Below are 14746 nucleotides of genomic sequence, written 5' to 3' on the forward strand. Positions count from 1 at the left end.
TAAAGACAAATATATAAAATAAAATAAATAATAGACTAAAACAGTTGGAAATATACACAATAATGGAATGAAAATATAAATTAGTTGATTACTAACTATGGACATGACAGTAGTAAATTGATTACATTATTATTTATATACATATAAATGTTAGCAACAAATAAATGATACAGTGGAATGAATCTATAAAGAATCAGTTAAAGAAATTAGGAAAGAACAAAGGATAAGAAGAAATAAATGGAGAAAGGGGAATGAAGAAAACAAGAAATGCGAGAAAGATATAGCAGAGAATCCAGGCTACATTTTTATCATTTTTTTTTTCTCTAAATGATGGTTGTTGTCTTTTTGTTTTTATAGCCCTGATGAAGACCTGAAAATCAGGTCGAAACGTCAGTATAAATAAATATCTTTTTGTATATTTATGTTGTTCCTTTGCTGACACAGAATTTCTTCTTTGATGTCTAAAATTATAAACTGTGAGTTAAAATTTTTGATTCTGAGGAAACAAACTTTTTTCATTTCTTGCATGAATATAAGGATATAAATATTCATGAAACATAATTTCAGAGATATTATAGCCATCTTCTACGGTATATATAAAAGAAATTCAAGTAATTAATATGGTCATACATAAAAGTATTGAAAACAATTTAAATACCCATGTACCTACCACACAAGTTGCTCATTGAAGAGTAAAACAGAATACTGTACAATTGGAAAATTTGCTTCTACCAAATTAACAAAACATTGAGCATGAAGGAACGTAGGCTTGTCTAGAGGGAGGAACTGGACTCCTTGAAACAAATCAATAATATCACATTTCTTCAAATTGAGGGTAAGAAGGTACTAAAACAAATATAAAAAAGCATCATATTAAATTTTATGACTTGTTTACAAAACTGAATGAAGACCACAGGGAAAAAACAAGGTATTTTGTGTATCTCACTTTTTCCTGAATGTTCAGGAAAACAAAGTTTACATTATAATCTTTTGGTATTTTTTATCTGACCAAAAGTAGAGAATAATTAAAAATATCTATAGATTCTATATATAATGAAGAATGTGATAAACATGTTTTTCTCATATTTTAAAATATTGATAGCATCTAAAAATATAACAGAAACAATCGTTATCCATTTTTGAAACAAAAATTTAGTTCCTTGTTTTTCCTCTCTGGTCTTCGAATGTTACCTTAAATATAATAATTAACATGAAAATAATACCTTGGTAAAAAAAAAATCCAATTTTTTTTTTAGTAGATCAGGAGATCCATTTTCTTTGTCAATAAGTCTCTGAAATGGTCCCAGAAACAGCTTAGCAGCTAAGTAAGCCTGCCTTAATACAGCCAAAAAAACAGGATTTTGTACTTCATTTGGTAAATATTCAATGCCATCTAACTTCTCCTTGCCCACAAGACAGGTGGGAAGATTCACAGTCTAAAATGTAATATTTTATAGATAAATCAATACCACGTTGACCCAAAATATTTTTAGTGACACTTAACATTTCATTGTTTAATGAGGAAATATTACTTAATCCTGCAATGAGGAATTATTATTAAAATATATGAGTACAGTCATTACGTTTGCTTGTAAAACATTCTAGTAGGTCCTTAAAAAAGTCTTTTTGCATTAATTCATTGGTGATACTGAAATCTCCATTTTTTGATTCTGATGTTAAAAGTGGATATATTGTCGTTTACTTTAATCCTTTATATGCCAACTGTCTCTGCCTTTCATTTTATATCACTGAAAATTTCGGAGGAAAAAATTGCCATATGCGTTATTCTGAATTTCTAATGGAAAAATGAACTAAGTAAAAGACAGCAGTCAAGGTAACTTGTGCAATGGAAGATGAAAATATGGTGCACTGTAACATGGCAAGATTTGAAAGGCGGTTAAATTCTAGAAACAACCTAGATGAAGTTGACCTTCAAGAGGAGTCTGTATCAGCTTTTGTTCCAGAGGTGGATTATGCTGAATTTTGAACTTTGAATTTGTTCCAGATGATAGGACAATTGATGCTGAGCTTTACTTTGAATAACTCAAAAGAACATATAAGAGTTTTAAAAGGGAAGCACTCTGCTTTGGTTATAGGAATAAAATGATATGGACAAGAGAACACTCCTGCCGATCATTCACATTTAGTCAAAGAAAAATTATCAGGATGGACAGTGCTAGCATCTTGCCCCACCCTCCTTACAGCCCTGATTGACATAGCACCATCTAATTTTGATCTTTCCCAGTCCATGACACATTTAGATTCAAGGCTGGCACTATGAAAATTAGAATAGCAAAATCTGGTTGAGGGCTTGGAAATATTAGTAATACTACCAAATTCAAGTTCTGAAAGAAAAATAGGTTAAAGTAATTGACAATTACTATATTTTGAAGAATTATATTAATGTTTAGATTTTATACCAAAATTTAAATTATTTGGGCACAAAGATCCGGTATTTACTTTAGCTATACAAAATTTAATATATTTTTTAATTTGTTTTTTTTTTATTGATCTGAAGAATATAATATAATTTTGATCTAATTGGATCATATCTTCAAAAATATAATAGTTGTATAACCCACAGCACAACAGGTGGTTCTGAGGGACCCCTACCACTACTAATTAGTCTTATAGACTGAGAGCTCGTGCATAAAAATCGACATTAGCAGATGAAAACATTGATAGCAACTTTTTGAATCTTTATAGCAGTGCCGATAAAGAAATGAGAGTCTGCCAGTCAGATCATGCTAACTGCAAAAACTTAAAAAAAAAAAAATATTCTGAGCTTTATATCTATTAAAACCACCTACAACAAAAGAAAACCTAATAGAACATTACTTAGAGTAAATTTGATAAAATATAAGCACAAAAAGAGCTATTTACATTCAGTAGTTTCCATGATATACCTTTATAGAAAGCAACATTCCATAAAAAATGTACTGAGACACCAGTAGTTAGTAAATTTATTTTGGGAAATCTATATCTCAAGAATCATTAGATGTACAGATGTCTATTAGCAGTCAAATTAAAGCTAGTTTAATGTGGTTTATAGAAGTTAGGAATGTTTATCTTGGGAGGAGTAACAGTTTTCATGATATTCGAAAACAAATTTTAAAAAATTCACAAAATGTTGATTTCTAGTTGTTCTGGGTTTTTCTTATTCTGCTGCTTTTTACTCAATTTAGACTTTTTATCCTTTGACACATACTAGGGATCACATCTTGATTGCCTGAGTTTGTTTCTATTTCTCTTTATAATTTTCCAATATTCGATAAAATAATATATAGTAGATCTAAAAATGTTATAATTCCAACCAGTCTTAATTTTCATAGTACTTCTTGTCACCTTTGATGAAAGGTTTAACAAATCCAATTCATAATTGAGGGATATCAGGACTATAATGAAAAACATTATTGAAACTTAGATCCATTGGTATCAATATATTCAATGGACCAAAAAAAAAAAAAAGGATAGTCAGAAAGCCCTAAGAAAACAAAGTTAGGACTACAAGCAAGAGTTCTGAAAAAAAAAATTATGTAGTTATAATATATCAAAAGTGCTAGTAATTTATAAGATCTTTGCCTGAAATAAAATCCTTAATATATATTTGCTTAACACATGAACATACACCCAATAGAGTCCTTATTAGTGGGTATGGAACAGACAGCACATTTATTTTTTGTTTCATGACATAAAAAATACCTAACATTCTATAACAAGCCACATTAAGAGGAGGCTGGATTTTACTGTGGTGACATTATTACTATGGTAGAAGCTGGAGTTAAAAACTGGTCCCTCCATTTTAAATACATATAATATTACCATAACATCTACAGCAAGCTGTAATTAGAAATAATGAGCTATCTTTAGTGAGTTGGAAGCCAGTGATCTGAAGTACTTCAGATACTCATTTTAGAAACTTCACAAAAAATATTTATAGTATGCTCACAACAAAAAATATATACCATGATTATCCATATATTTTCCTCAGGTCTATAAAAAAATTTCTTTGTTTTTTGAGTTTGTAATGTATCACATAAATCACTGGAAAATGTCCTAAAACATAAATAATCTTAATTATTTATATTTACTTATAAGTTTAATTGAGATTATTTAAATAAATATATAACTTTATTCACAGAATAATAGTCATGTATTAAGCAATGTTAAATAATAGTTCACAGAAACTGTTAATATGTTGTTAACAAAATGTTGTTAAAACATGATAAATAATAACATGTTCTAGCAATTTGGTTTATTATGGGGAAACATTACTCAGTGAACTTCACTATGGCTTCACTTAGGCCAACTTCTTTCATCTGTACATCCATTTTTGTTCCTCTAGGATAGAAGTATAGGACCTTTTCTTCTTCCTAAATACAGAGAAACTTACATGAACCAACTTTCTCAGGCTTTCTCTGATAGACCAAACATAGTTTTTTGCATAAACTTACATGACCTTCCGTTTGTCCAAAGGAAACATGATAGACAAAGAAATTTTTCAAAGATATTTCTGTGTTACTGGTCATTGTCATCGTTTTTGTAACTTATACATAATTGATTTAAATAAAAATCTATTACAAGAATTGATATTACAAGGAGAATAATTATATTCACAGATTAGTAACATATGCATCATAATTCATGACTCAGATAACCAAAATTAAGTCAACCTCAGACTAACCTGATGAACAAATAATTCAAAGATAAATACCATCTTAAATGGCTCTATAATTGAGAAACGAGCGTTCAATGAAGGAAAGATGTTACACAAAGAGATGCAATTTCATTTTTATTTGTACTTTCCCTAAGTTTATTTTTCGGACTGTATGTTGTAGATTCCTAATTCTTTTTCGCAAATTCCTTGCACCGCACCATGATCAAGCCAACAATCGTATCCTTATATGAATTTGACTTTTGATACTGAATTCCTTACTTCAGCAACATTTGCTCAGAGTAACAACTAGCTCTTTCGCACATATCAATTGCCATTGATTAGTCTCTACAAAAAAAAGAAAAGATTGAGACAAAAACGGTAGTGGATTCGCGAATTCTACAAATATGGGGCTAAATACATCACAAAGACACATTAAAAATAAATGTGGTTCAATTTGTTAAGGATGACATTGTTAGATTTTCAATGTTTACCCTGTAATTTGTTGGAACCCATATTTTTAAGGCGTATCCACATGTTGGCCGCTCGCCACGAATCGGAGGCTTGTACAAATGCTCGGTAAACAAAGAGTGGGTCATCCACATGTCAGTGTTATTCAGAGAGGCAAGCATGGCGGACGTATAAGTGGTTTCAGCCATTGCCAGGATTATATTATTTTTATTACAAAAAAAAGAAAATTAAAGGAAATTAAATATAAATAAATAAGATTAAATATAAAATTTATAAAAATTAACTACCACCTCCTAACAGCTCTCAGTTGTAACTAGACAAAGAACAATGGTGGAGATGCTACACGAGTGCTCTCACGAACCTCTTTGATCTGTGTCCAAAAACCGACTCTCGACGGATCCGCAACGAGCTTAGGCCAACTCGTACAAGCCACCCATCCACATGCTCGTGCATGTCCGAGTTTGCCTTGGCTTGGCCAACATGTAGAGGCCCCTTTAACCAAAAGAACTACATTAGGCTATCTCTAAATAAGTCTGAGGGGACGTTTCATATGTATCTATTGGTTTGATTATATTTAATTCATATCAGGATGGATTGCAGCTTTATAAGGTGGAATGTATTCAACCTGATATAGGGGCACAGAGCAGCCAATTTACGTATGCTCTAACGTTTTGCAATAATGAGTTCAAGAATACTATTTCAGACCCAAGTACCCACAAGCCCTTTACAATATGGCTGACACTATCTACTGAAAGTCAGATGAATCTCTTGATGGCACCTGCCATCTGGTAGTGCTTGGATGAACCACATTGCTATCCATTTGGGATAAAATCATTTTTAATTTATTAACATTTCTATTTTTCATAATTGTACTCCTTTCCTATTCTTCTGTAAATATGTATACACTAATATTTTACTTTTACTTACAAAAAGTTGTAATACAGAGATGTAATAATTTTTTTTTGTCAAATCCCATTTATTCATAAAATAATTAAAAAATATAAACATATGTACAATACATTATATATATATATATATATATATATACACAATTTTTTTATTATTGCCGTTTTACTGGAGCTGTGCTCCATTCTAAGGGATGGCTGGATATAATACAAAATTTTGAAATATCAATGATCGATTTGAAAATATGTGAGGTGCTGGGGCGTACTTCAATTTTTCGACTTTTCACTAAATCTAAAAACACTAAAACTGAAAATCGTGTCACTGTCACTTTTTCTGGGTTAAAGTTGTGGTGGTCTCTGGTGTAAATCCTGCCATCGGACTGGTGGAGGTGCTGGTGTCAGTGCCTGGAAGAGTGGATTGGTCAAAAATTGGAGGGAGTCAAAGAACTTGACATGCCTCTGACCAATGAACTCTGGCACTGTGGGAGTTCTAGGAGTTGATGCAGTTCCGGGGGCTTCTTCCTCTTCCACAATGTTGTGCGGACCATTCTCCACAGCATGGTGTCCTGGAAACGCTGCGTGCCTTCAGAGAGGTAGGTGAAGAGTGGTGACCCATAGAGGAGCACCGGCCTCAGAATGTTTTTGTATATCTGCAGTTTAAGCCGCAGAGAAAGTACTAGTGATGTGAGGAGGTGGTTGAGTCTGTAAGATTGCCTTCTTACAGTTTTAGTTTTCTGGTAGATGTGGGTGGAGAATTTAAGATGACGGTCCAGCTTCACTCGTAGGTAGACTATCGAGTTTGAAGGGGAGATAATCGTACTGTCCAACTTGAGTGATTTCAGGAGTCGATCGCTTGTGCTGTTGGTGAGCGAACACGACGCAGTCTTTCTTGGTTGGGTTCATAGAGATGTTGAGTGAGATGTAATCATCTACGATGTTAGTACAAAATAAACATATGAAGGATATTTGATGCTCTGAGAGTAAGTGGCCTAACCACTGTTTTGACAACAATCGCATTTCATTTCTACTAAAAACAAAATTACTTAGATATGCAATAAGAGTAACTGAAGTATACAAAATGAAATCCAGAATAACTGAAATGTACAATATGGAACTATGTTAGTAATGGCATAAAATACCAATTTGGTGCACTGTATGAACGAAAAAAAAACAATATTGCGGATACAATGTTATGGATATTATGTGGGTTCAGCAGAAGGACTCATTCTATATTCATTAGGGAAGGTACAGTGGACAGAAAGTGAATTTATTGGTGAGTTTTACATAAATCACGGCAGAATGGAAACTACACTCTGTGATTCTGTAATCATTCACTTAGGGTCTTGCAGAAAATTTATTTTCTTTAGGTCCTTGCAGGAACAGGTTCTACTCTCTGTTATACTTATATTATCTATAGTTGAAAGTGTAACCAACTCTAGATGTATTTGTTGTAGATCGTGGTGAATGTACACTGGGTATGGTAAGGAGGAAATATGTAGTATGCATACGGGTTTGTAAATATTGAACTTTTATCTATTTACATAGCATGCATACATTGTATTATAAATAAAGATTTTGGAGGATCAGGAAAAACAAACTCCAATAGATAGCCAGCCACAGACTATGTAACCTAGGATGCTGAACAGATAACTACTGATCCTCCCCCATCTGGAAGACCACAGAGTTCTAATGAGAAACCCATCTTCTCATTCTGGGCCTACTGTTAATTATTTCTCCCATATGATTCAAAGGAATTTTGTCAGATGGTTAAAAAACATATTCTTTCATTGAAATTGTTTTAATTTTATAAATGTGTATGTAACAAAATAAACCTCAAATGTTCTGTAAATATGTATATTTTATAGAATATATTAACTTATAAAGAAAACAGCAAATGACATTGAAAAAGTTAAATCAATTAAAAAATATTTATTTTTGAATCATTCTTTAGTAAAAAAAACCTTTAATTTCTTAATAAGTTAACACTTTCACTTATTTCTACTTGATCAGTGGCTATGGGATTTTCTATCTATAATTATGAATGTGTTTGTTCCCTTTAATAACATTAGAAAATATGGTATTGTAGTTAAATCAAGCTAAGGTTTTGAAACAATTAAGAATTTTTTGGGGCCGCCCATAGCTCAGTGGTTAAGACATAGTCTTACCAATTTTTGATGTCTATTGCCAGTGCCAGTTCGAATCCGGCCTGGGACGTTGACTTTTTTCATTGAGTGGCGGTACCACAAAATGAAGAACTTTGACCCCCAACCATGGTTAGGCAGTATAGGACTCCAATGGGAGTCTTGGCCAAAAAAGAAAAAGGAAAAAAAAAACGAATTTTTTGCTCCTTCTTCCTCTCTGAGTACCTCAAAGCTTGGTAAAAGGGCCTATTTCGAAGCATGGTAAAAACAGCCCTTTTACCATGCTACTCTGAAACAGCTAAGCTCAGACCTCTCTATATCTTCAAACCGCTCAGAGAATAATTCTTTCGACAAATAACAAGGCGATAAATCAAATAGACACAGAACTTTTAAAATTTTTCGATCCATTTAAAAAAAAAATTAAAAATAGAGTATATTTAATCAGTAAATCGTACAGTAAATAAATAAAACAGAAATTTATTATTCTTAAATGGCACCATCTGACTGAATTATGTAAAAATTATAACAGTACATTTTACCAACAAAATAGTTTATAATTATGAATTTAATTATACTCCTCATTTGATGATTATAATTTCATGCATGAATATAAAATAGATCAAAAGTAATTTCAAAATTAAAAAAAACAAAAAACAATAGAGGGTCTAATAATAATAATAAAGAATTTTCATTTCTAATTACTTAAGATCATAACAATGATATTCACTTCAATATACACCAATAACAAACTAAATATATAAAACATACTAAAAATACAAAATCAGTAACACAGATTACATCTAATTCTAGTAAATAACTACATAATTGCACTTCAATACTATCACATCCTTTAATCAGTACAAAAATAAGCCATATAAATCTATAATGAGATACCACTAACACTGTATGAAAATATAAATTAAACACTTAAATGATAAAATGAAATATTTACCTAAATTAGATTCATATGGTAACATTTTCCACACTGGAATATATATTATATTTCAATTTTTAAAAAACTTAAAGTAGGAATGAATTCAATAAAACCTTGCAAAGCATGAAACCTACTGATATCGAAGAAGAAATTCGCATAGGAATGGATCCTTCAAGTAATTAAACATTAGGCATCTACAAACGGCTACTATTTCCATAACCTAGAGTTTGAGAGACAAACTGGAAAATTCAAAAATATTTAATAGTGTCCAATCCCAATCCACAAAATTAATAGGGCTTTATTATTTAAACTCTTATATTCTAGTACTATATAATTTTCATATATAACTTTTTACATGAAATGTTGAAGAATTATTAATATATAGTAATATTTATTGATGATATTGTTTCATTGTTTAAAAACAATTATAACTTTTTTCCTTATTTTTCATATATTTTTTAGAATTACCTCAGAATTTTTCTAAAAGATCCCCTTCCACACATAAATCATAGAACTGATCTCTCGTAATCAGTTCAACTAAAAAAGTAATACAAAACTAGCCAATTAAAAAAATAGAAAATAAGCTAAATTAATTAAGAATTTTGATAAACCTTTTATTAATAAATTTTTAGATTTAATAGTTCAATTCTATAATTAATATTTTTAATTGAAAAAGAAAAACTTTTTGGATAAAAAATTTAAATAAATAAATTAACAGCAGCAGTATTAAATCATGCACTTAAAACAAAATAGTAATAAAAACATTTATAAAGAATGATATTAATGAAATCAGACAGCCTAACTTCTCAAAAAAAGCAACCTAATATAGAGCATAAATTGAACAGATATATAATATCAAGAATTAATAAACCTTAATTAAAAGCCCTATATATATAAATTTTATGGAATGAGATTTGACAGTCTATTCTAAGTAACCAGTTACTGCCTTAATACTTTAGTCCTCCACTTTGCCATTCCTGTAGCACATTTGCTGGTAGTACTGTTCTACTCAGTTGTTAACATATAATATTAAAATTTCAGTAATGAGGGCATTTGGTCGTAAAACATAATGTGCGAGAAAATGAAAAACTTTTGTGTTTTACGTTCAACTGGGAGTTACTTACCATAACTTAGTATCAACATTATTTAAGAAAACAAATCCCTTCAAGATTATTTTAACAATTTATGAAGTGTCCTTAAAAATCAGGTGATGCCAAAAACTTCATAATAAATTTTAATCATGTTTTACAACCGAACACCTAAAATAATGAATAAATTAAAGATATATGAGTTAACCTAATAGTGCTGATGACAGGAATTATATTTATTTACAAATATTAGTATCTTAATAAAAAAAAAATAGATAAGACTATATAATTATAAAATAAATTTCATTTAACAAAAAAGGAATTAATCAAAAGGATATAATACAGTGTTGGCTTTCTAATTTCTTATATCATTAATAAATGATCAGATATAATATACTTTACTATTTATCATAGACACTTCATTTGACACACAAGGAACATAATCCAGTAAGCATATTAATTATTAGGTATTTTTACCCACAAACCTTTGGCATATTCCAATTCAGATTAAATTGTAGAAACAATTTTTTTTTTTTTTACTTAAAGCCACCACTAATTGAACAGTTTATTTTAGAAAACTCAAAAAGCCAAAATAATACTTATACTTTGTTTACTGTAAAATCAATTCTCTGTAAGTATAAAAAAAAATTGTATTAGAATTTTTTTATAGAAAATATTGTAATTTTCACATATTAAAATTATTAGACAGTTTTTTTTGGGATTATTTAAAATCTATTATTAGGGCCAATTCCTTTTCTAAAATAAATGAACCGATTTCATAGCGAATAAAATAAATAATCCTAGTCATCCCATTCTTGGTCCTCTTCCTCCTCAGATTCCTGCTGTTTTACAGGAGGAGGTGGAATCATGGAAGCAATTTGTCCTAAAATGTTTACTTCAGTACTCTCAGTTTTACCTAAAATACCTTTCCTTCGCATTAACAACTTGTCATGTAGATCCTCCATTAAACTCTTTGGTCCTTCATTTGATGGAGCTTTTTTCGTTTCTTTTTGTATTGATTTCAATTTAGATTTACCACCAGCTTGACGGATAGCTTCCATCAAATTAGCTCTCATATCAGATACTGGTTCAATTGAAGGAATGACAGGCTGAAGTATTTTATCAGCAGTAGGTGGTGGGTGATCTACATGTTCTGGAGGTGGTTCTGGTTCTGGAATAGGAGGTGGTGGCGGAGGAGGTGGTGGTGGAGGAGGTGCTATAGTATTGCTAGAAACAGTTTCTAATTTAGGCAGTTCTTGAACAATCGTTATCTTATCCTCAGTGATCGTTGGGCGGATAGAGACTTGTGCAGGTTCTGTATTAACTTTTTCTATTGAAAGATTTTCATCATATCTTAAGTCATTCGCAACTCCAGGCAAATTAGGAAGATCCATAGGCACTTGAATATCTGGCACATCTTGTAAAATGGGATTATAAAAATAATTTGGAATGTTTTTTGCTCCTAATATTGGCCCATTAATAGAAACTGGGGGAGGTTCTAGTTGTTGCTTTTCTTCTGTTACCTTTAAGGTACTTTGTTTACTAATAGTCAAAGGATTAATCATTTCATATTTTGCATAGATATTGTGTGAAGTGTTGAAAAGACATAATGAAGAAATGCTCTTGATAGTATCTGGAATTGGTCCTAGGCCCACCAATGGTTTAACTTCATCATTTCTCCGAAGCATTTGGGTACTGTCTTTTACATGGTAGAATTTCATTTTTTCCTTTAAAGTCATCTTGTTTGGTGGAAGTGGTGTATAGTTTATTTTTATACTAGGCCTTGTTACATGAACTGAATGATCAAAGGCTTCAAAAAATAAATCTTGTTCTGGCACTGGGTATTTGGCACTAGAGAATACAGTTATGGATTTATTTATCCCTTTGATTCGTTGAACTTTATCATTAGCACGACTACATCTATTTTTTATTTCTTTAAGACGATTTTTTTGTTTTTGCATTCTTTCTTCAACATCACTGAATACCTTCTCAACTATTGTTTGCAATGAATCCAAAGCAAAAGCAATTTGTAAGACAGTTTCTTCGTGACTAACATCTTGCTGAATCAAAGGAACTTTAGGTTTACTGTTCTCCATTTTACTTGATAGAAAAAGTTTTCGACATCACTAAAAAATTGAATAACAAACAACAGAAAACCTAGCCATTAAATAACCTTCCATACTTGCAGCTTAAGCAGTGTTCTATCTCTACCCTCCTTTGAAGGGAAAGTGAACTAAAAAAAAGGAGTTAACCACGCCCTCGTTGTCCAAAGTTTTGTTGAGATAACTAGGAATTTCTTCATTTTATGTAATTGTCTTAAAAACAGTTCATTTAATCGCAAATATACACTAAATAAATTGGTTCCTCAACAATGAAAATCCTTCAAGTCATTCTCTTTAAATTCATTCTTTAATCAAGAAATTCGTGCGAGACTCAAAAACTCTAATATTGACAGAGACAAATGGCAACTGATTATTTGCCTCTAATCTTTCTGTTACCCATAAAGCCTCTCCTTTTTGGCTTCCCTTTTCCTGGCAGCTTAGTTTCTTCGTTACACTTATTTATTCAAGTCCCATGGGATCTCCTGAATTTTCTCACTTGATTGGAAAGTAATCCTCATTTCTCCTGACCTCAGGTGATGATCAGCTTGTTTTGAGTCTAATTACTACAACTTTCCAAGGAAGAAAAAACCAATGGTGTAGTCGTAAATTTTCCAGCGTGGGAACGCTTAGCATCTTCTTAGAATTAAATAACATCGGGCGATTCAGGATGTCCCCACCCCTTTACAAGGTGGTTTCCGAAGTGCTCACCGATTTTTAGCCTCAAAGTCAATGTGTATTTGACAGCTATTTAAAATCATTGAAACCCATTCAGTCATTATTGAGCTATAACTCAGGGAAAAACACGGATCGCCCATTAATATATAGAATTTTTGGAAAAAGCATAGTGGGAACGCCGTTCCCGCCCTACAACACCACTGGTAAAACATCAACTTTTGAAAACAATTACAGCGAAACTTAATTTCTCTGCCAATTACAGACTAATAAAGTAGTCAAATGTTTCCGTAGAATATATGGTTACTGTTTGGCACCATGCACAGTGGTGGGAAACTGCTGTTTTTGTGCAACCTCTAAATTGTTTAAATCTTCTGTAACTCCCATGAATTCCTAAGTTATTCAGAGTGCAGAATTCAATGGAATACATTTTTTTATTTTGATAATATTTTCAGGTTTAAAAATATAAATCTTAATTTTTCCATCATTGAAATCTTTTTTTCTATGAATAAAATGTTATTTGGATTGATAGTAGATAATCTGATAATTTTTCTCACCTTATTTTGGATACACCTTTCAAGAAGGCACCTGACTTCATACGTTTAAATACGTCAATGAAACTAATGCAAAAGTTGCTCCGATATGTACACTTTTATAGGAAAAATACTCTCATCGAAAAGGTCAGTAAAGCTCATTTTTTCAGTATTAAATTGGAAGTGGTCCAAGAAATTCAGAAAACAATATTTCAAGAAACAAACCTGCTTTGGAAAAACTACAATTTGTGCACTAACTTTCGTTGGTATTGACTTGGTGGAAATATATTTTGTTGGATAGTTTAAAACAAAATAACAAATTAACTCACTTTGTCCCATTGCCGAAATAACGTCTGTAAGATTACGCCTACGACTCACAAATGTTTTTGATGAGAGAACCAATTACAGTGAATTCGTTTATAGGTATTTTAATGTGAGAAATCATACTCATCAACATGATTAAACACATTTCATTTTGGAGTTTTTTTTCACTCTATCCACCACTTTGCGACACTCTCAGGGATCAATCAAAAAGACCTAACTTAGATTTACATGGATGTTTTCGTCCATTGATCTATGAATCTTGTGAAATTTTTTCAGTTTACTTTGAGATTTTTCCGCGTCGAAAATTTTGATTTAGCAAGTTGCATGGACCGTTGGGTCAATTATCGGAAGTTAAATTAAGCTTTACTTACGTCTTGCGACCACGTGATAGCTATTTTGTTAGTTCATATTTTCACGTTTATCTGTGAATCTCACTTTTAGTTTACACTGAAATGTTAATTCTGCTATGGGATTTTCACAGGTTTCAAACGACCTTGCTCACCAATTATCTGAGCATCTTTCAACTAGCCTATCAATTACATTATTTCGCTATTTTTCAAATTTTACTATTGCCTCTTGTTTGAGTGCCATTGTGCAACCCCCACTCACAGTGGACCTATCCTTATCTCATCCTTAAAAAACCTTCAGGTAATATAAGGATTATTTGTAAGTAAAAATATATATATAGTATTTGTTATTTTATATTGTAATTATTACTAAAAATCAATAAAGGGAGGGTAAGAAAAAAAATCCTAGTGATGAGGAATAAGATCCTACTATATATATATATATACCTTAAAATGCCAGGCAATAAAAGTATTTTATTTATGATGTGTGTGTGTGTATGTATATGAATATATATTGTAATAATTTTTAAAATTTATAAAATTAAAATAAAAAGAATCTTTACTCGTTTTATAAA

The 14746-nt window shown here is 31.1% G+C and overlaps 2 protein-coding genes across 3 annotated transcripts in view; both read right to left on the minus strand.

Annotated features, from left to right (window-relative positions):
- Positions 1–4724, minus strand: part of Ccz1 (vacuolar fusion protein CCZ1) — a 14977-nt gene extending 10253 nt beyond the window's left edge. The window contains exons 1-5 of one of the 2 annotated variants that reach the window (XM_014424725.3): positions 4455–4724; positions 4276–4373; positions 3966–4056; positions 1224–1436; positions 671–846 (exon numbers count right to left, since the gene is read on the minus strand). In XM_014424725.3, coding sequence (XP_014280211.1) covers positions 671–846; positions 1224–1436; positions 3966–4056; positions 4276–4373; positions 4455–4535 — 659 coding nt within the window. In that variant the 5' untranslated portion in view covers positions 4536–4724. Of the gene's footprint in view, positions 1–670; positions 847–1223; positions 1437–3965; positions 4057–4139; positions 4169–4275; positions 4374–4454 lie in introns of those variants that run through there. The other variant, XM_014424726.3, reaches the window with a different exon arrangement.
- A 1527-nt stretch (positions 4725–6251) lies between these two features.
- LOC106683365 (WASH complex subunit 1) lies at positions 6252–12405 on the minus strand. Its single transcript, XM_014424781.3, has one exon. It carries the CDS (start codon positions 12287–12289, stop codon positions 10994–10996), a length of 1296 nt encoding a protein of 431 aa, XP_014280267.1. The 5' UTR covers positions 12290–12405; the 3' UTR covers positions 6252–10993.
- Positions 12406–14746: the final 2341 nt, after the last annotated feature.

This window comes from Halyomorpha halys, unplaced genomic scaffold, assembly GCF_000696795.3.
Source record: "Halyomorpha halys isolate HHAL.00 unplaced genomic scaffold, Hhal_1.1 Scaffold478.1, whole genome shotgun sequence".
Taxonomy (NCBI): Eukaryota; Metazoa; Arthropoda; class Insecta; order Hemiptera; family Pentatomidae; genus Halyomorpha; species Halyomorpha halys.

What these genes read in the sequence shown, in the direction of transcription:
- LOC106683365 (XM_014424781.3), bottom strand. Translation starts at nt 12,289, where the DNA reads ATGGAGAACAGTAAACCTAAAGTTCCTTTGATTCAGCAAGATGTTAGT.